This window comes from Lutjanus erythropterus, chromosome 11 (assembly GCF_056507025.1).
Source record: "Lutjanus erythropterus isolate fLutEry1 chromosome 11, fLutEry1.hap2, whole genome shotgun sequence".
NCBI classification, from domain to species: domain Eukaryota; kingdom Metazoa; phylum Chordata; class Actinopteri; order Lutjaniformes; family Lutjanidae; genus Lutjanus; species Lutjanus erythropterus.
The window spans coordinates 11,875,014-11,902,282 of NC_139327.1; the positions used below are offsets into that span (position 1 = coordinate 11,875,014).

The 27,269-nt window shown below is 39.1% G+C and overlaps 1 protein-coding gene across 1 annotated transcript; it reads left to right on the forward strand.

The window, feature by feature from the left end:
• The first annotated feature begins 104 nt into the window (after positions 1-104).
• Positions 105-26,713, forward strand: akap10 (A kinase (PRKA) anchor protein 10). The gene is made up of 15 exons (XM_084730810.1): positions 105-335; positions 6,387-6,434; positions 8,059-8,244; positions 12,337-12,828; positions 14,285-14,383; positions 15,137-15,221; positions 15,395-15,518; positions 16,018-16,154; positions 19,273-19,417; positions 19,826-19,993; positions 20,208-20,317; positions 22,130-22,212; positions 22,641-22,693; positions 25,325-25,417; positions 25,519-26,713. Exons 1-15 carry the CDS (start codon positions 314-316, stop codon positions 25,522-25,524), a joined length of 1,851 nt encoding a protein of 616 aa, XP_084586936.1. The 5' UTR covers positions 105-313; the 3' UTR covers positions 25,525-26,713.
• The last annotated feature ends 556 nt before the right edge of the window (positions 26,714-27,269 follow it).

The following is a 27,269-nucleotide window of genomic DNA, read 5'->3' on the forward strand; positions in this document are numbered from 1 at the left end:
CGTCGATATGAGGAAGAGCTATTTTCTGGCGTCGTCCGTGTGAAAACACCGCCCTCTTCTGACCACAGCAGGTAACACATCATTTCCCACAATGCTGCTGCCGCACCAGCCCGGAAGTAAGACGTTTATTGACAATATGGCCGCGGAACTGGGTTTGGATTTGGAGAAAACTGTAAATTGACAGCACCCACCGGGGCTGCGATAGTGACCCGTTTCCAGCTCAGGACTGTGCGGGACAGATGCATTTGAATGAAGGGAGCCGCGGATCCACGGGACGCTGTCAGTGAGCTGAGGAAACGTCCAGAAACCCGTCATGTCGTTTTTCAAGAGGAAAGGTGAGGAAGAGGCTCTTCTGAAGGCTGCAACGTCAACGGTAGCTAACAGCACAGACGAGGCTGAGGAGGAGAGAGGGGTCCCTGATAAGATGTATCTAACTAATGAGGTTCACACAACTGAGGCGAGAAAATGAGCCAAATGCACCGAGCTGTTCGTGTGAACGAGCTGCTAGCTGCAGTGACATGGTGTTAGCTTAGCGGTGGCCTCTCTGTCCTCCTGCCTTATCTAACCTCATGTTAGCCCGGGTCGAAATAAAGCCACCGCAGGGGTAAACCACTCAGACACATCGCTATGATTGCCTATGCATTAAATAATGTCCCATCATCTTAATTTCTCCCAGTCAGCTCTGTTATCCGTGCTAGCCATCACTGAAGTGCTCATACAAGTGTCGAGCTGTGCTATGACAGCTAGCTAGCTGTATCATTTCATACAACCTCAACCAGCCAGAAATATGAAAGGAGCTAACAGTAGCCTGTTGAATCTGAATCATAGCTGATACTTATCATAAAGAAAATATGTGTAGTTAGTCTTCATTTAGAAACGTCTGATTGTAAGGGATGTAGAGCAAGCGTTAGTAAAACTGGTCAGCATCAACCTGCGTTAAGTATGAGGATGTGATTGAATCACACTTCTCTTTCAGCAGCCTTAGTTATAAACCACAACATGACCAGGCATTATTTCAGACTAATCCCCCATGCTTTAGGCTACCAAGTGAAAGATTAATAAGTGGTTGAGATAAATAGCGTGTCTTACCAGCTTAAAGTTAGAGTTCACATAAAAATGAAGCTTCATACAATATTTACTCACTCTCATGCCGATTGAAGGTCAGGTTTTGTTTTGTTTTTTTATGTCCACAAATCACTGATGGAGTTTCATAGAAACTACTGAACAGTTGAAGTGAATGGTGACCAATTTTCAAGCGGAAAAAACATCTGGAATAAAAAAAAAACAAAAAACAAACGCACACTGTCACACCATCAAGACCAAATACAGACGGTGTGCACGATGCTCCAAGCTAAGTCTACTGTGAAGATTTAGGCTAAAATATGACGTAAGTGACATCTCAAGTCAATCTGGCACGTTGGGGTTCTAGGAGACTTGGATTATGCCAGTAATTCGTGATATACAGGCATTTTTGCATTTTTTTTCTGATTGAAAACTGGTCACCATTCACTTAAGTTGATTCTGCAACACTGTTTGCCTTTGAACGTTTAGCAGTGTTTTGTGGCTAAAACAATGACTGAATTTTCATTTTTGAGTGAATTATCCCTTTAATGTTTTATGCCCTTTCTTGGTCTGTACTGATCCTACAACTCAGGTAGTATGTTGGTGCAAAATACTGTACATACTAGTTAAACTGTGCTGCCCCACTTTTACTCTCATCACCTAGCTAGAACAAATTCAGTCTAATGAAGGGCTGCAACTCATGGTTATACTTATTATTGATTGATCTTCTAATTATTTTCAGGATTCATTGATTGATGAATCATCTAGTCTATAAAATGTCAACAAAGTTGTGAAAAATGCTCATCACATTTCCCGTAGCACGAAGTTATGTAATCAAATAGGTTCTTTTGGCCCACCATCAGTTCAAAACCCAAAGACTCTTCATTTACTATCATAAAGAAAAAACGCGAAGCCCTGCATTTAAGGAATTGAAACCAGCAAGTGTTTTTCATTTTTGCTTGAAAAATGACAAACACTTGCTGGTCTCATATTTTGTCACTATGAAGGTTATAATGTTCAATTTTTGTTTATTGAGCCTTTTTTTCAACTATATGGTAATTTTCAAGTAGGGTTGCATGTTAAGTAAAAAAAAAAAATCATATTTATGATTATTTTGACAGATATTACAATTATTTTGCAGTTAACAGGAATGAATCACTGACAAAAAAACATTACCATCATGATGATGTGACATTTGTTGGGGTCTTTACCTAACAAAAATCATCTGGACAACATCTGGAGAACAAGATTTGTAGGCCAGGACGTCTCTGGAGCACTAGTACTTCATTCTCTGCACTCTCTTAATATAATACAAAACAGTTCAACGGCACCACATTCTCCAGCCTTCACAATGGCCATAAAGTTGAATGAACGCCTCTTTAAACCAATTCCAACAAATCTGAACTTCATAGCCTTCACGAACGTGGGATTTATCACAGATCTGTTGTATTCCACCACAGCAGCTTAATAAAACTGTATTTGAAGGAGAAGCACTGCATTGTCTCACTACAGGAGGCCTTTTCACCGAGCCAGGTTTCTCATGAGAAGTGTATCCCATTGCTTTGGTAGAAACAGTGCACAGAAGTGATGGAACAGGACTGGGAGTTCATGAGTATGAAATGCGTTTCAACTTGTGCTTGTGTGTATTTGGGGAATCAGCAAGGTGACTTCACTGTCTGAACTGGCCCACAGTTTTTCCATCTTCAACAGTGAGATTAGTGGTTTCTCCTAACAGGCTGCAGGGGTCAAAGCAGCTGACACAGCATGTCTCAGAAATGAGGAAATATCAGAGAGAGTGCTGCACTTATAATTCTCTGAACAGGGATGGCTGACAGGAAGGAAGTGTGTTTGTTCCTTTGTGTAGGCATGGTTGAATGAAAGAGTTTTTACTGAGGAGAAAGTTTTGCAAAGAAATTATAGTGCTAATATTTAATAACAATTTGCGATGTAGAACAGTAGATTTGTCAAATCCAGTAAATACAATGGGCCTAATACAATGTCCTTAATAGTGATAGGTTGTGCACTTTTTTCATGCAGACCGCATGCTTATTTCCTTAGATAATTTATCACACAAATTCTATTGTATCAGTTGTATTCACTTGTCCTTCAGTAAGCTTGTTGTGTTCAGATCTGTCCTGCACAATATTCCCTCCCATCTGTCCTTGTAACATTTTTAAACCTCTGTTCCAGATTTGGACCAAGTGGACTCAGTACATTAATCCTGTAAGGTCAGACTTGAGCTGACTTGATAGAATAACCATATTTACGACATTTATAATATTTTCAATATGTCCTGGTTGTAGGAAATACAAATAATAAAAATCAAAAAAATAAACGCACAATAAAAACAAAAGAAACTCACAAAACAATTACAGTTATTAACAGCTCGCTCTTTCTTTATATCCATTTTTTTCTTTTTCCCCTTCCACCCTTGGTAGTAGCTAAGGTGAGAGCTATCCATTGTGAATTGTTAATAATTAAAGCTAATGCTATAAAAGAGAACCTCTGCAACAGCCAAACGTACTGCAGTTCTTTTTATAAGTGCATAATGCTGTGTGAACTATGTGAATCTCCTTTCAATAATCCTGATACAAATTCAAATTCTGATTGTAGAATGAATGCAATTCAAAAAAAAACTTTAAAGAGTTCAAATATCAGGAACACTCGTAGTATAAAGAACAACTTCATTGTGAGACCGAAGCAATTCAGCTTGTGGCCTTCATCAGGGTCACTGCTTTGGTCTAACAATAAAGTTGTTCTATATACTACAAGTGTTGCTGGAGTTTTGACCTCTTTAAACTTTATTCCCTTCTCCTTATAGCACTAGTAGTATCTTATTCACCATACACAATACAACAGTATACAGAACATACAGTATAGTATGCAGTAAGTATAAACATAGTCAACTGTTTAGGATGTCTGAAAAGGTGTCTGAAAATGTGTATTCTTAAATTTATACTTATTGCATTGTTCCATAATTCAACCCCAACTGTAGAACTCTTTTTTTTTTTTTTAAATTCTTTTTGTAATGCTTTGTATGGTAAAATTAAAAACATCTGACATCATATTTTATAAACATCATGTTTGAAGGAAAAAGCAATTTTACACAGCAAGAATGTTCTGAGTTCGAATCCCCCAGCCAACTGGGGGCCTGGGTAGTTTGTGGCTGGGGCAGGGCCTTTCTGTGCAGAGTTTGCATGTTCTCCTCGTGTTCGTGTGGGTTCTTTCTGGGTTCTCCGGCTTCCTCCCACAGTCCAAAGACATGCAGCATAATAGGTTAATTGTTGACTATAAATTGCCCATAGGTGTGAATGTGGGAGTGAGTGTGTTGTTTGTTAAAGTGGCATCTGTTTTTTTGCTGGAAAATGAAAACATGAAATTAATTTATTAAAACAGGGAACTTAGTCAACAGAATAATTATTTGGAGATAGAAAAGATATAATTGCCTGTTCATTTCTGATCTATAGGTCTCCTAGCTAATTAATTAATGATGAGTTGTGGAAATATTACTATATATATATTATACTATAGCAACTATATATTATAGCTTGACTTCACTTGTCTTGAGATGACATCTTCCAACTACAAAAACAGTTTATTAGCCACATGGTTTTATTCAGTTGCAGTTAGTCTGCCACCATCACCTGCACATACTCTTCCTTTAGCCCACTGATGTGTCGCTATACACCAAAGAAAAGTGTAATTATTTCCTATTTATTCATTATTTTATGAGCCATAAGTATTAGCAAGCAAGACTTTTCTAAAATGGCCAATTTCATATTAAGAAATACGGAATTGTAGGCTAAATAATGTCATACATGCTTCAATGACTTCTGCCACCAGCAGCTCAGTTTTTACGTTGTTGTTTGGTTTTTTTTACACAAATGCTGTCTGTGTACCCTGTGAAATGTCAGGAAGGTATGAAGGTATGTCAAAATAAGTACCGCCCAGGTCTATTTCATAATAAACCAAACCATGAAGTTTCATATCATAGGATTTCATATAGGTGAAGTTGTGCCAGAAACTCTGTTTTTGAAACTCTGAAATTCTGTTTCTGTAACATTTTCAAAGTATCTGTGCAGTATTACTTCAATGCACTTATTCACTGCAATAAGTCTATATTTTGCTGTCAGTAACAGCAGCTTTTAGAGACCATCTAAAGTCCATGAGATTTATTTTTATTTCCAAAAGCATAGTTTGTGTTGCTGATGATGTGAATGTTTTTAAAGCCGCTGTTGCTTTCTCTCTGATCAAACTGGTCTATAATCTCTGCCCATCAATGCTGTAGTCTCAGTTTGCTGGTAATGCATCAGAAATACTGTTTATTTGTTTTAACCACAGCATCCATTGCAGCAGCAACTCATCATCCTCCTATGAATATTTATTTGGAGCAAAGACATCTGGTGTTATTTGTACCATGTTTCAGTTCAGCGCAGTAAAGGTTGTCAGAGCTCAGATTTTTTGAAAAGAAGTCACGACTCCTCGCTGTAACAAACGGCCTATCGGTGCCATTCGCCTCCGTCTCTTGGCTGACACGTGCACTCACAAACGGCTCTGTCCAAAATGTCTCGCTAAAGGAGTGTCTTCTGTACTGTTTGCCCGGGCCTCTCAGTCCAATCTGTAACGTCAGTGCTTGAAACTGATACTTAGCCTGGCTGCTCTTTGCAGCCTAATCTGAAGATATAAATGTTGAGTCACTCTGATGAGTGCCTGCCACCATATCTGCCACTGTGCACTCATTCCACTGCAACAGACATATTTCAGTTTTTATTTGACGGGAGGTAGCCACGGAGCTGAGGTGTGCCGTCAAATGTTTCTGTTGTTAAATAGTTTTGGATTAGGCCACATAATATTAGCTCATCAGTCAACTCCACTGGACTTAAAGGAAAATCTGTCTGTTAAAGTGCTGCGGCCCACCAGAGCTGATAAACCAAGGTCACAAATCTTAGGAAGGACGTCCAGTGTGAAAGCGCTCTCAGTCCTGCTGCTTACTATATAATGAGCTGGACTGAAGGGGCTTTCACATATCAGAACACAACTTCCCTGTTTATCTCCTTATCTGTCAGCAACTGCACTGAAGCAACCCTACAGTAATAATTTGTTTGCACAGCGTAGTTATTCAGTTGCTTTTCAAGTATATCAATTTCCTGACATTATGTAACAGTGACACCATGCCAACCCTTTACCTCACCCCCTCAGTGAAGCTGATCTGTGGTTTGATTCTTCCTTGTTTTTTTTCTGCTGGCAGGTCTTGCCCTGTTTTGTGAATCAAAATGCTGTCTGCTTCTCCAATTACAACCTTGCTCTCATCTTTCTCCCCACAGCCAAAAGCAAAGAACCCGAGAGAGTGACAGATGCTAAAGTCAATAGAGGTGAGTTCATCTGTGCCTCTGTGAGGTTATGAAAGAGTTACACAGTGTTGTTTAATTCAAAATGATGTCATTTAAAAGGACACAGAAACACAAAAGAGTGTTTCTCAGAGGATTTTGTGAGACTGTGGTGTTTGCATTTGGACCCTCCAAGCGGGGACACGCTCCCCTGGAAGAAATTGCTGATGCTGATGACACAGCCAAAATGTCCCACCTTAAGAGCATGGTCATTTAACACAGCTCATGAATGTTCAAAACACAAAATCGATTAAAGCCTACGTTTAAGCCATTTAGGAAATTAAGGAAAAGTGGTTACCTGTGTTGAACTGGTTTTATTTTTCCAAAAACAAAAGTGAAACCACATCTTTGTAGTTGAAAAATTCAAGCTTTTACCTCATTTCGACCAAAAACATTTTTGAGGCTGAACCAAAGTGCTGTAATGTCATCTGTTTGCTATCTTACATTGATAATGATCAAATTTTGATGTGATTCTGAGAAATATAAAACCATATTTGGTTCACTATGAAAATGTGGTGGGGCAGACTAGACTGGTGGGACGCCACAGGTAATTAATTAGAAGCACTGGTGTTTTATTATTTATTGTAGTGGTTATTTGTGATGCAGCTGTTGACCACTGGCCACTTAGAGATGTATTATACATATTGTGCATATGTTTGCAATATTTTTCTAGATCCTGATCAATATGCATGTTTTTTTTAGGTAGATTACCGATGACCAATATGGTGGCTGATATAGTGAATTTTTGAGCTGGAATAAAAATAGACCTTTTCTGTGTAGATTGTGCACCAATATGACTATGTAAAGATACTCAGAAGGCTGCTTTCTTTTACAAACAACTATATTATAGTATGTTCTATATTTTATTTAACATGTTAAATAATTTAACATTTACATTGTCAACCAATTGTAGCTTCTCAGCATTTACTCCTGGCAGGGATCTCCTCTTGTCCTCATAATTGTTCCTTACTGTGATAAATCTAAATTACCTGAAAGATGGTGTTCTGCATTATATGTCCTGTAAAAAAAAAAAAAAGAGAGTTTTCATATCATTGCATATCGGTAAACATAAAGACTGAGATGATACATCCTTAATAGACCCATATCAGGCCAGTATTGGGTAGATATATTATTTGGCTTCTATATTTTTTAATCTTTTCTTATAAATTTCCATTAACTGTGCTTACTGTTAATCATCAAAATCAGGCAAATTCCTTGTATGTGTAAACCTACTTTGCAATAAACCTGATTCAGCCTATAGATCTTTTTGTCTGTGTGCTCTTAGAACTGAGATTAGTTTTTGTAAGGAAGTGATTCAAGAGACTCTTTGCTTAAGTTAGTTCTCATGTCTGCTTGTATTGTCACAAGGACCAACATTTTGCCCTGAGGCTACTAAGTGAAGCTCATAAAGCTCACAGTCAAACACTGAGCAGTCTGTCTCTTCAAAAAATCCATTACCTCCTGAGGCCTCTGCAAACTGACTGTGAGCTCTTTCAAGAACCTTCAGTAAAAAGACCTTTTCATACAAGTCACACTGATGTCATACACTCGGGCCTCTCAGAACTCCTTTTCTTCGCCTAATTTTCTGTCCTCCGTCCTCCAATCGCAGCTCCATCCAGCCCTCACTCTCCGTCGCTCGGACTGAGGAACCATCATGCCATCCAGGAAGCGGCCGGGCCCAGCCATGTGGCCATCAACGCCATCTCTGCCAACATGGACTCGTTTGCCCGAGGTCGCACCGCCATCCTCAAGAAGCAGCCGAGCCACATGGAGGCTGCACACTTTGGCGATCTTGGTACTGAGCCTGCATTTATGTGTTTCTGTATATTGTTTTTAGTGATAACATATAATCAAATATTTGACCATATAAATTTAAGATATATTTTGGAACATCATTAAATACTTAGTCTTGTAGATGGAAAATTTAAATTTGAGGTCCTTCAATTAAAAATGTGAGTCTGTTTTACCTCCATGGTTACAATTATGACTATTTTATAAAAACACATTTCACCAGTCTTTAAAGTGTAAACCAGTTGAGCGGTGAAAGCAGTTTACAGTCTTACTAGTCTGAATCACAGGATGCACAGTGTGGTTATGACCTGCGCTTGTTAGCCTGTGTCAGGCGGTAAGGCAGCATCCGTTGTCTGTTTTCAAAGTCTCCCAACACCATGAGAAATATCAGCAACCTCCACTGAAAGTCACTACCAGTACAAAGCTAGGGTGATTATCTTTTCTTCTGCTGTGATTTAGACATTTTTTAAAGGGATAGTTTGGATTTTTTAAAGTGGGGTTGTATGAGATACTAATCAATGGTCAGTCTCTTGGTTACAGGAGATGCCAGTCAGCAAACCCCCAGTTTGGAGAAGCAGCATGGTTTAGTTAAGGAAGCTAAAGAATTTACTGCTGTGGGTGGAGTCAGCAAAAAAAAAAAAAAAAAATCATATCAGTTTAAGTGTATGATATGCCTTAAGTATTTCCACCACTTAACCTTATGAGTCAGATAGTCTTTTCCAGTGAGAAACTATTGTTCTATAAGCCAAATTCCATGCTCTCCAAACCAACCAAACTCCACAGACATAATCAGTAATCTTACCTGGCAGGAGATCTACCTCTGCTTCGCTTTGTTAGTTTATTTGTGTGATTGTGTGATTTTGGTGTTTTAAAAGGGTCCACAGTCACATCATGACACAAAAAACAGACTGAGGCAGTGGTAGACCTGAAACCTTTGTGTTTGTGTTTCAGTAAAATGACTGATTTTTACCATGAAGTTTAGTCCAATCGTAACATAAATCGTAAAGCAGTGAAAATATTCTGAATATAGCATACACTTGATTCTTTTTTTTTAGGTGAACTTTTTTTATGTAGCTAAAATACCTTTTGTTGCTGACCCTGTCTTCAACACTGCATTGCTTAGCTTCATTACTGGTGCCCCTCTCTTCGCTTCTGAACTGATGACATCTACTCTACCTGCAGGGTTTGCTTAATAATAAAAACACAACAGAACTAGGATGGAGCAAACCAATAAAATGTAAACACACAATAATATGAAACTTTAAAAAAAAAAAACTTATGGAGATAATTAGATTTCTCGTAGTAATGTGCTGTTGCTGCAGTATGCCAGCGTGTGACTCTTGCATCAGTAAGGTTGCGTAAACAGCACAGTGTCTTGTGCAATTGGGAAACACACCTACATTAATCCTGAATGACACCTCATGCAGCAGTTTTGACAAACACCCAAACATTCCAAAGCCTGTCAGAATAATGTTGTCCTTATAGTCTCCCCATGTCATCACGTGGTGAATAGTCAGGCCTTTTATCAGACGAGTTCTAAAATTAGATTGTTAGTATGTATATTGGATGCCGTGAATACCTACTGTGGTTGACGTGTTGAATGGCAGCAGTGACAGAAACTGTACAAGCAAGTTGTCCAGAGAATGGTGAGTCAGAGGTGGAGGAACCTGCGCCACAGCCCAGACAACAACACCTGAATGAAATACGCTGGGCGCTAGTGATTTCTGGGCTGTGGTTTTAACAGAAGGAAGACAAAGGAAGGAAGTGAGGGGAGGAGAATTCAAAGAGGCGAGCTGAGTAAGTTTCAATGACAGCTCGGACGAGTTGATCTTTACAGGTCAGTGGCCTGTAGACTGGCAGTGAGACCCATACTGTTGAACATGATCATATGATTCCCCTGCTCTCTTTTGACAGCAGTTCAAAGAGTATAAAGTGGATGTAGCACACGTTAGGGGGCAGGGTAACAGACTTTGACTGCCTCTGAAAACATATGCAAATTAAGCTTTTTGAAGATCTGATTCAGACACAGATGCTGCGCCGCTTGTTGTGATTTTAACAGCTTTCAGTATTAAGGTGGCCTCGACTGTGTGATCTTAAGGAATCTCAAGAATGTGATTGATGGCACCTCACACTGGGTGACATCTCTTGAAGTGCTGTTTTGTTTTCAAAGGGCAAACACAACTCCAGGAAGCCTCAGCCTAACTACAGCTGTGATTCAAAATCATAATTCATAAGTTCTTTTGTTTTTGTTTTTTTCTTGGATGGTGTGGATGTGTGTTTGTCCCTGCAGTCTCCAGAGGATGGTGGCTGTTATTCAAACAGACAGTCACTATTCGAGACATCATGAAGACAAAGACAAATAATATGACATCCCTACAGGAATCTGATTTTTTTTTTTTTTGTTTGGAGGCTGTCAAAGGTTGCTACGCGTGCCACAGTTACAGATGACCACTTCATACACGCATGAATGACAGAATGGACAGGACCCTCAGTTGCTGTTGACGCGTGATTCTGAAAAGTTTGTCTGGGTTAAATTATCTGTGAAATAGCATAGTCTAAGGCCACATTTAGACAGACAGAGAGCTGGAAATTCACAAGACTTCAAAATAAATATCCAGGAGTTTAAATTCAGCTCACATCAGCCCTTCAGCCTGGACCACATTTTCTGTCGAAATAAGGAGAGCTGAATCCACTTTTTTTTTATCTTTCACTCCATGTTGCAGCTCCCATCAATATACTGCTCATTTTATCTTCCTTCTACTTCGAAAGTTGAAAGCTTTTAATAATAGAAAGAGAAGTGCTCAGTATGTTATTTAAGTGGAATACTTCACTGGCAGGGTAAATCTTAAGGTAATATGAATTCAGTGATTTTCTTTAAGGCTTGTATAGTATCTGTAATGTTAGACCTGCTATTATGGACACTTCAGTTTCACCACAGGTACAGAGAAATAAGTGTCTCGGCTTTGCAAACGTGAACTACCACTAACTGAGCCACAAGACCTTTAAATTTCACAAGATGTTTTTCTAACTGTAAGTAAGGAGTGCTCTCTTTTTAGAATTAATGATTTTTATAGATTTTTATTGAAGAGGAATGATGGAATTTGTTACATGCAGGGTTAGTACAATTGTTTACATTCATTACCTTTAAAGGTAGAATTGTTCATAATGTCTGAAAAGTAAATAAAGTAATTTGTTTACTTTCTTAAACTACAACCTCATTCCAAAAAAAGTTGTGGTGCTGTTTAAAATGTACATATAAACAGAGTGCAATGATTTGCAAATCTTTTTAAACCTTTATTCAATTAAATACACAACATGGAGAAAATATTTTCTTTCCAAACTTATAAACTTTAAAGTTTTTTGTAAATATGCACTCATTCTGAATTTGATGACTGCAACACGTTCCATGTTAAACACTGTGTTAAATCCTCTTCTTTTAACAGTACGAATGAACTAATGAACTAGTTAGCATGTGAGAACTGAGGAAACAATGTCTTAGGTTTTCAAAGTTTTGTAACGTGTGTAGAAATGGCATTACCTTGCTGAAATAAGTTCCTGAAAAGGACGTAGTCTGGATGGCAGCATATGTTGCTCTGAAACCTGTAATGTATCTGTCTTCATCAGTGGTAGGCTGAAAAGGATTTGCAAATAATAGCGTTCTGTTTGTTTACATTTCACACAGCTTCCCAACTTTTTTGGAATCGGGTTTGTACTTTTTTTTTTTTTTTTTTTTAATTTTGAACTAATTTCGTGATTTTCTTTGTGCTATAAATACACTTTTATCAATGTCTAAAATCTGTATTTTGAAGCCAAAAGTTTTTTTTTCTTGTTAACAGTTTGTAAAAATTATTTCTTAAACAAACGAATAATAAAATGAATAAGATGCATCACAAAATATACAGCCAAACCTCAACAAGACAAATTCAATAAACAAACCATCGCAAAACAGGGAAGGACAAAACAAGTCCACTTTTATAATATCTGAATCTAATCCTTCAAACCATTTATAGGGCCTCTGTTTGAATGCTGCCACTCTTGGTTGGTTGGTTGATTTCTGAGTTATATTTCTGAATTATATGTTCATTGTCTGCTCCAGGTCATTCCAGTGTGAACTATCAGCCCCAGGAGACTCGCTCTCGGCTGTCCAAGACGGTGGACCATGTCCTTCGGGACAATGTGGCAATACCCCACTATATGCATTTCATGGAACTACGGGGCGCTGACCACCTAGTTCGGTTCTGGCTGGAGGCTGAGAGTTTCCGCTCTACCAGCTGGTCTCGCGTCCGAGCGCACAGCCTAAACTCTGTCAAACACAGCTCGTTGGCCGAGCCCATCCCCTCCTCCCAGGACGGCTCACAGCTCCGGGACCTCACCCAGTACACACCCAACACCCTCTCCCGGGACAGTAGCAGCGACGGCCCCACGGTGCAGTCAGAGCAGCGGGACTCCTCCGGCACAGAAGCGGGCCTGAGTCCCGGCACTCCTCGAGCAGAAACGCCAACCAGGCAGGTACCCTCCAGGACAGGAACTCCCTCCAAGGTGCAGTCGAACAACACCCTGCGAGACCTCTCTGACAAACTCATGAAAAGTGAGTGACCCTTAAACAACCCTGTCTTTTTATATTTGTCTTAGGTTGTTTTTTTACATGTTGACTGGGCTACTGTTGCTAAATTAATTAAGGTTCTTTCGGGATGTTTCAAAATCATACACAGCACCATTTAATTTAAGGAAACTTCTCATTATTGATTGACTGTTACAGCTAAAGTCAGATACTTTGTACTTTGGTGGCTTCATTCAGCAGATAGATTCTTTGAATTTTTGAAAAATTGAAGACTTTTATGAAGAGATACTAATTGCCTTTCCAGCCACCTACACCCAAATTTCCAAAATCCATCCATAATGTTGTTGAAAAGTTTTTACACTTGGCTGAGGTGGAATTTTTTGGTGTTTTTATCAAAAGAAAAAGCCACAAATTGTGTAGAGTGATGAGGAGACTGCAGCCTACCTCAAATTTTCACCTGAAATGTTTTCCACATGGTTTGATTGTTGAGGTTTGGCTCGCTTAATTATGTCATCTCATTTAAGCTCTTATACAAAGACTTAATGCTATCAGAGTGGAGAATCAGCGCCGCCAATTGTGTTTTTCAATTTCAACTCATCCAACTCCTTATATTGATGTGAGAGTAGTGGAAAGAAACTGGCATTAATTAGCACTCTCTTTTACAGATTTACTCCAAATTGGGTTAAATTTTGTCCTACATTTGGATGGAAACTTGGCAGTTGCTTCTGGACTGACTGCTTCACACTTCACACTTCACATGTCACTTCCTGTGCACCAAAAATATTTCTCACCAGATCAAATAAAGTCAGACAAGTCCACCCCAGACTGATGCTGCTGTCATCTGTGTTGCAGCCAGACTTTATGATTCAGTTTTATCTTTTGCAGCTTTAAAGGATAGTTAAGAATTATTTTTATTTTTATCTTAAAATACTGACATGCTCATATATGCGTTCAGTATGTTGCTGGTTGCTGTACTTGTTTCTGGTGTCCATACTGGCTACAAAGAGATCTCTTTTGAAAGGTATTTCAATGAAAGTGATGGGTAATAAAATATACAGTCCTCTTTTTTGTGAAAAATATGTTAAGCTTCAGTTAATATGAGGCTTTAGCAGTCTGAATGAAACAGATCAGGTAGTTATCTTAAGAAGTTCCATCTTTGTGCTTCTGTGTACAGTGTTGACTTGTGGCAGACAGTTAATAAAACTCATTATCTTCAGCTGAATTTTAGAGGTAATTTACACATGAAACAAGGCCTGTCTGCCTTTTCTTACTCTGACATCGCTTTAGGGATTTCTTTGTGGCCTGTGTTGACACGAACAATTACAGTGAACAATACAGCTTTCAATGTACCATATGGATATACCTGTTTTGTTTTAAAAAGTATCCTTTAAAATATGCTCTCAATTACATACACGGTGGAAAAAACATCACTGTATATTACAGCATCACCGCATGAACAGCTCTTTCTCTCTTTGTTTTTCAGGTATAGAGAAAGATGCAGTTACCATCTTCACTAAGTACATCTCCCCAGACGCTGTGAGGCCCATCCCCATCACAGAACAGATCAGAAACGACATAGTTGGTAAGATACAGTTTTTGTGACAATATGGCAGGGCTATTCAACTTCAGCAGCAAGTGGGCCAAATAGGAAAATAACTGGAGATTTGTGAGCAACACAGAATGCTTTGTCAATTAATGGTTACAAATAACTCGTACAGTATAATGTTAATAGATATGTTCTTCTGAGCCCACAGGAAAACTGGCAGAAAACTAGCCTTGATTTTAATTGTAGTGCATTTTCATGTTATATTAATTTAATCACAGTAATGCATCTGTTGCACAGTAAACACACCGGCTTATTAGTTAAGGCGACAAAGTAAAGAAAAAAAATTGTCAATCCATTTGCTCTGGAATTAGTGATTTTCACGCTTTCATTTTGCGAGAGGGACATTTTGCCCAGAGTGCAACGTGAGGTTGCAGAGAGGGTGTAATCCTCTTGTAGCTAATCACAACTCATAGGTGCTTTAAAAATACGTAATACCATATTTGTTCAAAACATACAGCCTGTATTTCAGATGCCTCAAAGAAGCTCAGAATTATATACCTTAGGTTTAATTATCCAATCACACACGCCAGTCGGATTTGCAGGCAGCCTCTTGAGGGCCATAGAAAATATCAAAAGGGCTTTGTCTTACACACTGGCTGTTAGTGGAATAGACCTGCAACGCTGTCTGACATTAAAGAATACAGTAAATTCATAGTGGTAATGTCTGTAAGTCATCCATCTTTAAATCATAGTCTACTGCAATAATGCTCCTGTCTTTCCTCTGTGCAGCTAAGATATGTGGAGAGGACGGCATGGTGGACCCAAACTGCTTTGTCATTGCACAGTCGGTCGTCCTCATCATCCTGGAACAACAGTGAGTTCTTGTCTATTCATTTTCTAGAAGAGTTAATGCTCACACGGCAAGGTTTCCCCACCACCGTGTTCTGACACTAAGATTAAAGTGCAACTAGTGTCCTTTGTCATTTTTACCACCTCGACATCCACAGTAGCAGCTGTTTCATCTCCCACTTGCTCTTTGATTCCCAGGCACTTTAGTGAATTCCTGCGGAGCCATCATTTCTGTAAATACCAGATTGAAGTGTTGACGAGTGGCTCTGTGTTCCTGGCTGACATCTTGTTCTGTGAGTCAGCTCTCTTCTACTTCTCTGAGGTGAGTGGGCCCAGAGCTCCACAAAACATCAGTTTTCCGAGGTTTCTCATTACAAACGCACTTTTACACTAATGCTATTAAGCTTTTTTTTTTTTTTTTTGCTGATTTTGCCCACAAACAGTGCCTTTTCTTGCCTCCTTGTTATATACCCATCCTCTCTTGGCACTGCTGCAGAATAGCCTCTGTTAGTTTGTTTATTTATCTGGTCCAGAGGGAACGTCTGTCGTCACAGCAGGAATAAACTGAGGACACAGTAAACATAACAAAACACCAAAAACCCTGTGGATGCTCTCATTAACACCTGCCAACCTATTGTTGTGGTTCAAAGTGACAATTAACACCAGACCTCTGTACACGCAGAAAGTCAAAGGATGTCAGAATAAACACTTGTATATATATTTCAAATGTATGTATGCATGCATTGTATATACATATATCTAAAAAACTCATCATGACTTGTGGTTGAATTGCACTCTGATCTATATCTTCTTCCCTGCAGTACATGGAAAAGGAAGAAGCGATGAATGTACTGCAGTTCTGGCTGGCAGCAGACAACTTCCAGAACCAGCTAGCAGCTAAAAAGGGCCAGTACGACGGCCAGGAGGCTCAAAATGATGCCATGATCCTCTATGACAAGTAGGTGTCAGCTTCTTTGCAATCTTGGTGTGCTCCAAGGCATCCAATTATTTTTGTTAACAGAATACTTGGAAGTTGTCACTATGTTAAAATCATTCAGTCTATGTATTCTCAGAATAGGTCTTTTCTTGTAGATTACAAAAACAAAGTGGGGAAAAAAATCACTATTTTAAATTGAGACAGGGACTGGAACTGAACATTAAACTGTCAAAGAGTGATTGGAATTCAATGTGTAGAAGGCAACAGAACTTCCACTAGCTCAAGATGGAGGGGACATTTTTTTTCCAAACCTGTCATAAAAAATAAACAATTGGATGTACAGCAGCAGTGCTGCAGACTGTGTAGGCAGAGATGTGTCAATCACTCACATTTTCTGGTTATGTATAAAAAAATACAGGCATTCTGGGACAGGGCGACTCAGATTCTTTACGGTACTATTTGTTAAAAGATTCCCAGGGATCTCTGGATCGTGTACGAAATTCAAAAGGACATCTGTTTATTCAAAATCCTGATACTTACATGTAAGAAAGCCATCATGAAGAGCTGGTTGAAATGTGACCCTTCAAGGAAATATACTCCATTGACAAACTGACTCATTATCTAAAGACTGAAGATGCTGGGGTAAAAGGAATGCATGCAAAAGAAAAGATGGATCATGTCTCCAGTTCATATAACACAAATGGATCATAGATTGTAAAGAGTAATATTGTTTTGTTGCTTATTTAGCTCAATGCAAACTGAAAAATAAATAAATACAAAGTAAAAGAAAAGTTTTAAATCTCTTTATCAACCATTTTCTTCTTCTAACAAATGGAGGGAGTTCAGATACTTTATGACACTAAATACATAAAGATGATTAGAGCTGCATGTTAATTAGTAAAGATGATTTTATTCCCAATAGGACGCCTGGCAGTGTGAATGCTGTTATGCTCTCATTCCATCACTGCAGCTCAGAATAACATGATGTGACTTTGTGATGATAATTAGAAATAAAAACTATACCCACTGTTTTCTTTTATGAGGAAAATAATCCATACGCTTTTAATTAGTTTTCATTTCCTTCAGATAGACCTTATCAGACATTCTCTTCTTTTCTTCTCCTCATAGCTTAATTCTTTTCAGCTTTATAATTTGCATCACACATTCATAATAGTTTGTTCATCATCAGACAAGAAATATTCCCTTTATTGAAAAGACGTAGCTCTATAATCATTCCCAAACCTTATTCATAAGCTTAGTCCAACTAATTGTCTAAATAATTTCTACTATCACTGCAGCTTCTTATTCTATTCTCACACACATTAAACGCAATATTCGGCGTCATGAAACCAGTTATCCAGGATCACACCTACTGGGCTCAGTGAATCAGGCTAACCTGCTTTTTGTTAAACCCAAACACAGCCAGAAGTTGAGCTTGGTGGTTCAGGCTCCTGTTGTGGTAATGGGTCTTTTCAACAAGTCAGGTAAATCTTCTGCTTCATCAGTGATAGTGAAGAGAGGCGTGAATCATGAGGGCCTCTTAACACCAAGCAGTCAGGAAGGGTAAAACTGTTCTACAGGAAATGACATTTGAGAAGCATCTTCTGTTACTCTTGGTGCTCTTATAGTTGTACATGTGTGCCCAGAGAACATTGTGATCGCAGTGACAGAGAAAGCCAAAGCTTAAATTTTAGATTGTATAGAGTATATTTATTTTTATTGCTATTTTTGGAAAAAATGGGTTGACAGTGGCTAATTTATACCACAGGAAAAGGTACTATGAATGACATATGTAATAGTTTATATCTTGGTAGGCAAAATTACACTATGCAATGCATTTTTCCAGTATTTTACATACTTATGATATCATTATCTTAATTTGAAGGTCAATTTCTCCATATACTTTATTTAATTGCATTTGTCAGCAGTTGCAGTTGTCCTTTTGCTCTAAAGAACATACATGACAGTTGTCATCACTTGGTGTGTCTTCCTGTACTTGCAATCAATTGGTTTGTAGATGCGTGTGCATCTGACATGTGCGTGTTGTCAGTTTAATTCAGTTCAGTTCAGCTCAGCCCCCTGCTGAAACAGCCACATAGTAACTAACTGCCCTTTCTCACCTACCCCGTTTGGTCCAGACTTTCCAGTTTGAGCCAGCTGAACATACAAATCTTGGGCTGACCAAAAGAGGTGGTCGTAGTCCGGATCAAACTGAACCAGTTTGGTGGTTTGTTAATAATTCTTTTTGATTCTTGGACTTTCGGACCAATTACAGGAAGTTCTGGCACGCTGTTGTCAGAACCGGAAAAAGGAAAAACAACTCAACAAAATGAGCCACTATTGCACATTTGAGAGGGAGACCGAAATGTTCAATTGACATTAAGGGATTGAACTGGTAACACACATGACAACAACACACTCATGTCAGACACACGTCAGTCTACAAACCAATCAGTTATATGTATAGGGAGACACAGCTGATGTAGGTCTGTTGTGTATGTAGGTATGGGGGCAGCTGTGGCTCAGTGGTAGTGTGAAAATCAGAATCGGTGGTTTGATCCCTGGCTCCCATGAGACAGCATGCCAAAGTATCCTTGGGCAAGATACTGAACCCCAAATTACCTCTGAAGGCATAGCCATCAGTGTGTGAGTGAGTGTGTAAAATTGTTAGTTTCCGAGGAAACAAAGGTGTCTAGAAGGGAACCCCCCCCCTTCATCCGAGGAGCAGAGGCATGGATGTGTATGTGTGACTGGGTGAATGTGACAAGTGTTGTAAAGCGCTTTGAGTGGTTGAAATTTTTTTCTTCCTCTTTCTTCAATTTGGAGTGATCTTTGATGCATTTTCTGGGTTTAATTTTGGCCTCTGTGCAAAAAAAGGTGTCATTTATTGACAAAAATATGAGTGGAACGTCTACCAACCTGCTTCATATAGGCGCCCTCATCTCCTCTATAATGCTCCAGTACCAAACACCATCTTCGGCACTTGATATGGGATGGCGGCACTACAGCCTCGTTTTAAGACACATTTCCTTCAGTAACTTTCTTGAGGTTTCCTCTGAATTGTATTTGGGTTTTGATTAAAATCTTAGTATAGGCGCCCTCATCTGAACTCAGTCATTCATTGTTGTTTCCTCTGCAGGTATTTCTCACTCCAGGCCACCAACCCTCTGGGCTTTGGCGACTCAGTGCGGATGGAGATTGAGTCGAATATCTGCAGAGAGGGAGGGCCACTCCCTGACTGTTTCACCACTCCACTCAGACAGGCCTGGACCACTATGGAGAAGGTCAGACTCTCAAATTGCTGCACACCAAGAACTCATTATTTTCATTATTCTCATTATTGTGTCTTTTCTTTTGCTCTTTTACTATTAAAGTAATAGTGAATGTTCAGAATGTGAAGTAAAACTTTTACGTTGCCCTTTAAAAGGTTTAATTAGATATTTCCGTAAATCATCTGCTTGAACTGTTTTCTTGAATTTAATAAGATCCAAAGGTTTTTGTGTTGTAAGTGACTGACAAATTGTCCCATTATGCCACTGACAAATGCACCTGCACTAAGTTAATGAAACGAAAGCTGAACGCTGTTGTTAGCACGTAAAGGTCAGAAACAAACCTTTGTACCCTGTGCCCAGAAATATATCAGGGAGCTCATTATTCTCTAACAGAGTTCACCGTGTCTTACATTTGTTCAGGTCTACATGCCGGGCTTCCTGTCGAGCAACCTTTACTACAAATACCTGAGTGACCTCATCAACTCTGTGCGGGCAGATGAGTTTGTGAATGTCAGCACTCCAGGTCAGGGCGGGCCCGCGGACAACGACCGCTCGAGTTCAAATGCCAGCGAGGGCTCGCAGACTCAGGTGACCCCCAACTTTTCTTCGGCCCCTGTGGGGACGTTCCTCCGTCTGCTGACATTTAGACCTGTTCCGCCTCATTACATGAATAATGAAGATGTATATTTTGTTAATGTCAAAGTGTTGTGATTGTTCTTTCCATTAAGTTGTTTGCATAGAAAACAGAACAATGTTTCCTGTAATGCTGCACAACATTCAGTTCATGGTTTCTTCACTACAGCAAGGTGCCAAAAAGGCAGTGATCAAGATCCTGAAAAACTTTGACGAGGCGATCACGGTGGACGTTGCCAGCCTGGACCCAGAGTCTTTATACCAACGTCCATATGCTGGGTGAGTTTTGTGAGTTTAACTAAATTATGTAATTGAAAATGTATATTTGATAGAAGCCAAGTCCAGTTCTGAAATAATTCATGCATAAACACAGTACTTTTTTAAAGGTTCCCTGGCCCGCTGTGTATCCTAACATATTTTGATGCTTAAATGCTTGTTTTTTTTATACTGATGATGCAGATTGTAATTTTAAGCATCTGACATTATTATGGAAAGAATCATTACCGCGATGGACCTTTCTGTGAAAGATAAAGATTGTTTTTTAACCAGAAAGGTCTGCGCCTTCAAAGCCACTAGACTTAAAAAAACCCCACAGAGTTTAGAAAGGTAGATAGCTCATGGCTGCAGCTGTATATCTCCATGATGCATCAGCTCATCCACTGTATGGGGGAGGTCAAGATCCGGAAGTAAACAATATAGTGTGCATGGAGAGATGCAAACTTAATTACAAAATTGACTGTAACTTGCTTAATTCTGTACCAATCTTCATGAAATTTGGTTTGTTATAAACGTGACAAAATGAACATATAGTGGTTAGTTGTTGGAATTAAATTTAAAATTAAGCAGAATTTCAGTTTTTAAGAGTTTTTCCCCTAGGATGTAGATTTTTTTAATACTTTATTTGTTGTAAAGCAGCCTGATTTGGTATTGTTGTACTAATAATTAAATCACTTCATTAATAAAATAAATGACACTACTTTGTATTCCCCAGACTCCAGTTAAGAGAAGAGCATCTATATGGTTCATCCGTTCTTCCCAAGACATGTATGATGATATAATTCTGCAGGCAGCAGAGTTGCTATTGAGATTTCCATTATCATATAATAATATGACTTAGACACTGGCACGTATACTGCAATTTTTGGAAAAACTCACAAAAGCTTAAATTCTGAATAATTTACACTTGATGTTGCCTATTCATAGCTCAGAGCCAACATGTCCCAGTGGAAGTTGTGGCTATTCAGAAGGTTCATGTTCCGGCATAGAGCTGATTACATCTGCTCTAGTAACTGAATTAATTCCTACAAGTAACCGCTACCATTTTCAATTTTCTCAAGTTTATAACAAACCAAATTTGCTGAAAATCGGTTCAGAATTAAGCGAGTCACAAATAATTTTGTAGTGAAATCTGCATTTCTCAATGCGCATTGTATTGTTTACTAGTGGATCTTGACTAACCAAATTGAGAATGCTGTGACTACCTTTCTGTATCTCTGGTGTTGAAGGGCTGGTTCTAGCCCTTGTTGATCTTATAGTGACATGAGAGGTTGTGGAAATCAGCATACAGCTACTGATATGCTTTCAAAAACATCAGGCTTATCATCAAAATTATATAGCCCAGTATATGATTTGTATTGATGGGTGAAACTACCAGTTTGGCTTTAAACAGCCTAAATCTGTAATTTACTTTTCAAATATTTGCTGTTACCTAATTTATCTTTTGGTAATTTCTCTTGTTATGTTCTATTTTTTATGTTTCTCTCCCATTGTGTCGCTTTGATTGCCCACGCTGCCGTTTGGACTGAATGCTTGTATCTGTTGTGTCTTTATTGACTCCCTTGTAAAGTGTTTTATGAGCGTGCTTTGAAAAATCCTGTGCTGACATAATTCAAGAGAATGTTATTGAAAGACAAAGCTGTAGTCTGTCAGATTTGTTTTCCCCTCCGATTTCAATTGCAGTTATTGAATGGAAGCGCGCACGCACACACACACACACAATGGTATTTAAATGCTGGGTTTGCCTTGGGCTCAGGTTTGTCCCATTTGCTCTGTCTGCTGTCCTGATCTGTCTCCACTCCTGTGTCCACTCAGAAAGATGACGTTTGGGAAGGTGAATGAGATGGGCCAGTTTATCAGGGAGGCAGAGCCGGAGCCGGACGTGAAGAAATCCAAAGGCATGAAAACGCTCACACTTGTCTTTCTCTCCCTCTTCTACCTGTTAGTCTCTCTCTGTCTCATTATTTTCTATAGTCTTTGCCCTCACTCTGTCATATTTGATCTCATTCCAGTGAAAAACATCTACTCTTTTCCCATGAATATGAACCTCATTTCATGGCTGCTCCCATTCTCCTCACAGCTCAAAGCCTTTTGAAATATTTAATAACATTTCCCTCCACTACTCTTTAGTTCTAACAACATACAAAATCTTTATTTATCATGTCTAACCTTGCTTTCTCTTGAACTAGAATATATTCGACTGTGTCAGGATTAACTCACCTTAAAGAAGTCAAATTACCCTGCAGTTTGTAGCACTTTATTCATGATTTGTGCTCACTGATGTGGTCTCTTTGTCTCACTCAGCCGTCCGTCTCCTCTCATTTAGGTTCCATGTTTTCTCAAGCCATGAAGAAATGGGTCCAGGGCAACTCAGATGAGGTGAGGCCACAAAATATTTAAATATTCATAAATGATTCAGTGGTCTGAAGCACATGGCGAGTCTCTCGATGGCATGTATTTAAATTCACTTTGTGACGTCAGTCCTAACATATGATTTATTTAAGCAATACTACACGAGAGGGTGAACCTCACTGTCATTATTAACAAACAGTGCTCGGTCCTGACCATAGACAGCAGAAAAAGTGGATGGAGGTTCCAAGTCTGAAAAATGAAGCTAGTGCACTTTTTTTTGGCCAGCAGGGGGCGACTCTACTGGTTGCAAAAAGAAGTCAGATTGTAGCCCTGATTACACACCCTGTTGAAGGTGGGAATGTTGCACCTTTATTCCAACTCGCATCTGTGTAAAAGTTACAGAGGCAGATGGGGGGGGGATTAAACAGTTTCATTTCACCTCTGATCCAGCAAAGGAGGGAGTAGCAGAGCCATAACAGAGTCAGATCGCTGTCTGTGTAAAAGGGTAAGGCAGCAGGGCAGGACAGGACGCTGCTGAGTTACACATTCACTGTGTTCTTCACTTCGTGTACTTCTACCACATATTTGTCAGCTGTGTCGTAGCAAAGAGACGAGCGGACACTTTTTGCAGCGCTAATACAGAGCTGTATGCACTAAGCAGATCATCACACAAGGTGATCTTTTTAATTTATCTGTAGCAGAAGTGACGGTTTGTTTATCCAGGAACATATAAAACACTTTGTCATAAATCCATGAGGTTATTAGCTCTGTGTGTGATTATAAATGAGCAGAATCACTTGTCGACCACTGTTCTGCTGTGTTATGTCATGCTTCTTTTGAAAAAGGACAGGCTGCTATGTTCAGTGTAAATGCACATTCCCAATTTTAAGTCTTATTTTATACAACATGATGTTCATTAGTAAATTACGTAGGTTATGGTCCTATGTAGAGATAAATAGATAATAAAAGAGGTTATGCTTTAGGGTGGAGCCACCATCTGATTGACAAGTCATTCTCAGTTAGTCCACCAAGTGCAGCACACAGCTGTAATACCAAACTGTTGTCCACAAACCAGTGGGTGACGTCACGGTGGCTCTGTCCACTAATATACTGTCTAGGATCCTGACCGCATCACTGTCTTTTTAATCATTTTAAAGGTCATCCCCAAGTGTGATATTGTGATTATGTATCGGATACAGACAAAATAAAAGATATTATCAAAATGTATTCGTATTGTGGGGCAATTCGATCTCAAAATAAAAAAAACTTTTTGCTAGTGTTTTCTGTTTCCTTGGAAACACATGGGGTCTGTATGTTAATGGAAAGACGATCAGTCACATAAGTAGAACTCCTTTGTAAGGAACCCTAGTCTACTACTCCAGCATGTAGGCTGACCCTTAGTAACCAAGAAGAAACAGAGATGGTTTATAGTCCCTGTTCAATCAGCAGCTCATGTTAATGCTCTCTAGAGATCATGGGGTTTTTCAAACTGAATAAATACAACACATATAAAGACAAAACTGCTTTATTAGCTCACTCTTGTTGTAACTAATACATCTACTGGAAAAAAATCCTTGGAGGCAGAGTTAGCTGCTAAACTTCACATGTATTTTTAAGCTAGTAGTGCCTGTCACTGACTGACTAGCAGAGCTGATAGAGGTTCTGATTTTCTGTGTGATCCAAACATTTCCAATAACTCCAGAGTGTTGTAATTTCCAAAACTCAAAACATATTGAAAAAAGATGGATGTAATCATTTCCAAAACACACATGTTTTTATTGAACAAAATATTCTTCTTCAATCCATATTTGTTGGCATTTAGCTTTTAAAAAACAATATTTTCGGGGCAATGTGAGAGCCGTTTAACAGCACCATAAATTATATTCATCAGAGAAAGTTGATTTAATTATTCTAAGAAAGCAAGAAATAACATTATAGCAGGTGCAAGTCTGTATAGGCCCACTGTGGTTTGTGATTAATTTTTATGATTTTTTTTTTACTTATTGCACCATGTATTGTATTTATAGGTCAAAATGAACAAAACCATTCATTTTGTATCTGTGTTATAACAGACTGGTTTTGCAGCACCTCTGGCAGTTAAAGTGTTGCCATGGAAATGGTGGAGTAATATTTTTAGTGATGAGCACAGTGTGCTGTCATGCTGATTCATGAACGCTCGAAATGTCTAGTTGACCAATAGTTAAGAGCAGGCAGATGCTATTTGCAACCAGGTTGGAATAGCCAATGTGACTACTTCCACCTTGGGGTATATAGCCTGGCATGGCACCCAGACAAGCACCCAGACAATAGCCACATTGGCTATTTACACCCATATTGCAGAGACAAACGACAATCTTTCCCTAAACATAACCAAGCAGTGTTGCTGTTTAAATCTAGCCAAGTAGTTTTGTTGCCTAAATCGTAACAAGAATTTTTGGTCCCTAAACCTCAAACTGCAACTGAAAATAACAAAACAGAGCTTCTTGTTAACAGTGAATCTGTTGTTCTTTATAGCTAAAATGAGGGGGTCAGGTGTGAATAGCTGAATTGTTACCTGGGTACAAATAACCCTAACCCAGGTACAAATAAACATAGAATATCATTAAAAGTCTGCGGTGAAATAAGTTGTTGTTTGTGCTGTGACTATTTTCCATCTAGGCCCAGGAGGAGATGGCGTGGCAGATTGCCAAGATGATTGTCAACGACGTCGTCCACCAGTCAAACCACGACAGCCCCGGCAAGGCCACCAAGGTACAAACCCTCTCTCACTCGTTCGGTCGTCTCTCTGCTGTGCAGCGATGTGTGGAATGACTCCAGTTCTCCTCTAAGTGTTTTCTTTTGTCTGTCTACAGTTATGACCCCGCTGTGGAACCAAAGGACCGTCGCTCCCTGCAGACGCCGGCCAAGCCGGTGACAAACTGTACACAGGGTTTACCCTGCAATGAACTGAATTACTCTGAGAACGAACAAGGCATTTTATCATCTCCCCAACCACCATGTGTCTGAATGTGTACATGTGTGACTGTGTGTGTGGATGTGAGCTTGGGCGAATGATTGTTCACGCGTGGGCTAATGGAGAAAGTTGTAGTACATCATTGTTCCAATCTTCCAACTCCAAAACACTATAAAGGTACACATGCCGTCGGCGGAAGTAAAGCAAAGCAAGGCCAAGTGCTTGCATCAGACTGGAGGAAGACACTGCTGATGAAGGAAACATGACTCCAGAGGAGCGTCCGCACTGAGATGCAGCACGTCAGTCAGTTAATGTGTCGCTGTAGCCATACTGTCTGAAAAACATCTTATCTTGGACCTACGGAGGATGTGACAGACTGACTTCCCCTCACTCCCTCCTGACACATCTCACCACACCTTTTATTACCATTCCTTGTTTTTTAGATGACATTATCTCTGAAGGGTCAAAACAGATGAAAGTCAGCGTTGTACAGTTTTTTTGCATACGCTTCCCTCAGCCTGCCTGGAGTAGTGTTGTCTGCCGTTCACCGATGTGAGCTGTCCTATCTTGGCTGTTTTAACGTACTGTAGAACATCTGGAAATGTGACAATGAATCAGAAGGAGAGCTGACCTCCTATATGAACCTCCTGGCACCTTTACAGAGCATAGAAGAAGAATAAGAAGAAGAAATACTCCCCTAATGAACTTAAGTGCTCCAGTTGTGTTGGAAAACTCCAAACTCCATGTCCTAAATGTTCTATATATAAATATATATGTAGATTTCTGGTTTACCCCATATATTAATGTTAGTCCTTTTTTATGGTGATCGCTGTTTTTTTTTTTTTTTTTTTTTTTTTTTTAAATGCATCACTGAAACAAAACATCAGTGGTGACCGGGCTGTTCAACTGGAAAGTGTGCTCAGTGAATTAAACCTTTTTTTTAAAGATTTTTTTTGAGCCTTACCAAGACGTGGACAAGAACCAGAAAAGACTCTTGGTACTATGTACCACTAATGTTTTCTGACATGTATGTGTACTTAATCTATAATATATTTAAATTGTGTTTGATTTAAATACATATATTATGAAATGTTTTTGTCTGTCCTCTTTTTTTTTCTTTGACATATTTTAGCTGTAGTGTTTGTATAAAATTGCGGTTTCATCTCACTGCAAGCTGTCATTATTTTGATACAGAAAAATGTTTTATGTTTACAGGCGGTTTACAGTAACAAAGTTAAAATGTGGGAAATGGGATCAGCTTTAGTGTCAACAGCTTTAGGGTGGACTATTATCACCTCTGACCAGTTGGGGGCAATGTTGGCTGTATTGCTATATTAGGGTAAAAAAGGGAAAATGATGACACAGTATATTATTTCTGACAGAATGAGAATAAGCATGACTGCAGGTCAAAAAAATCCACAAATTGTAAAGTGCAGTTCATCCCAAAGGGCTCAAAAATCACCTCCAGTACAGCAGAAAACATTTAAGCTATTGCATTTATTTCTAGAGGTCTGAGTTGTAGTTACCTCTGCTGTGTGCAGTATTATCGACAATACTGTCGTGTAGTATCATCTTTGTAAGCACCCAGCATTATTCAAAATACACGGATTTGAACAGATCTCTTTCACAGCAGCCATATTAATGAAATAA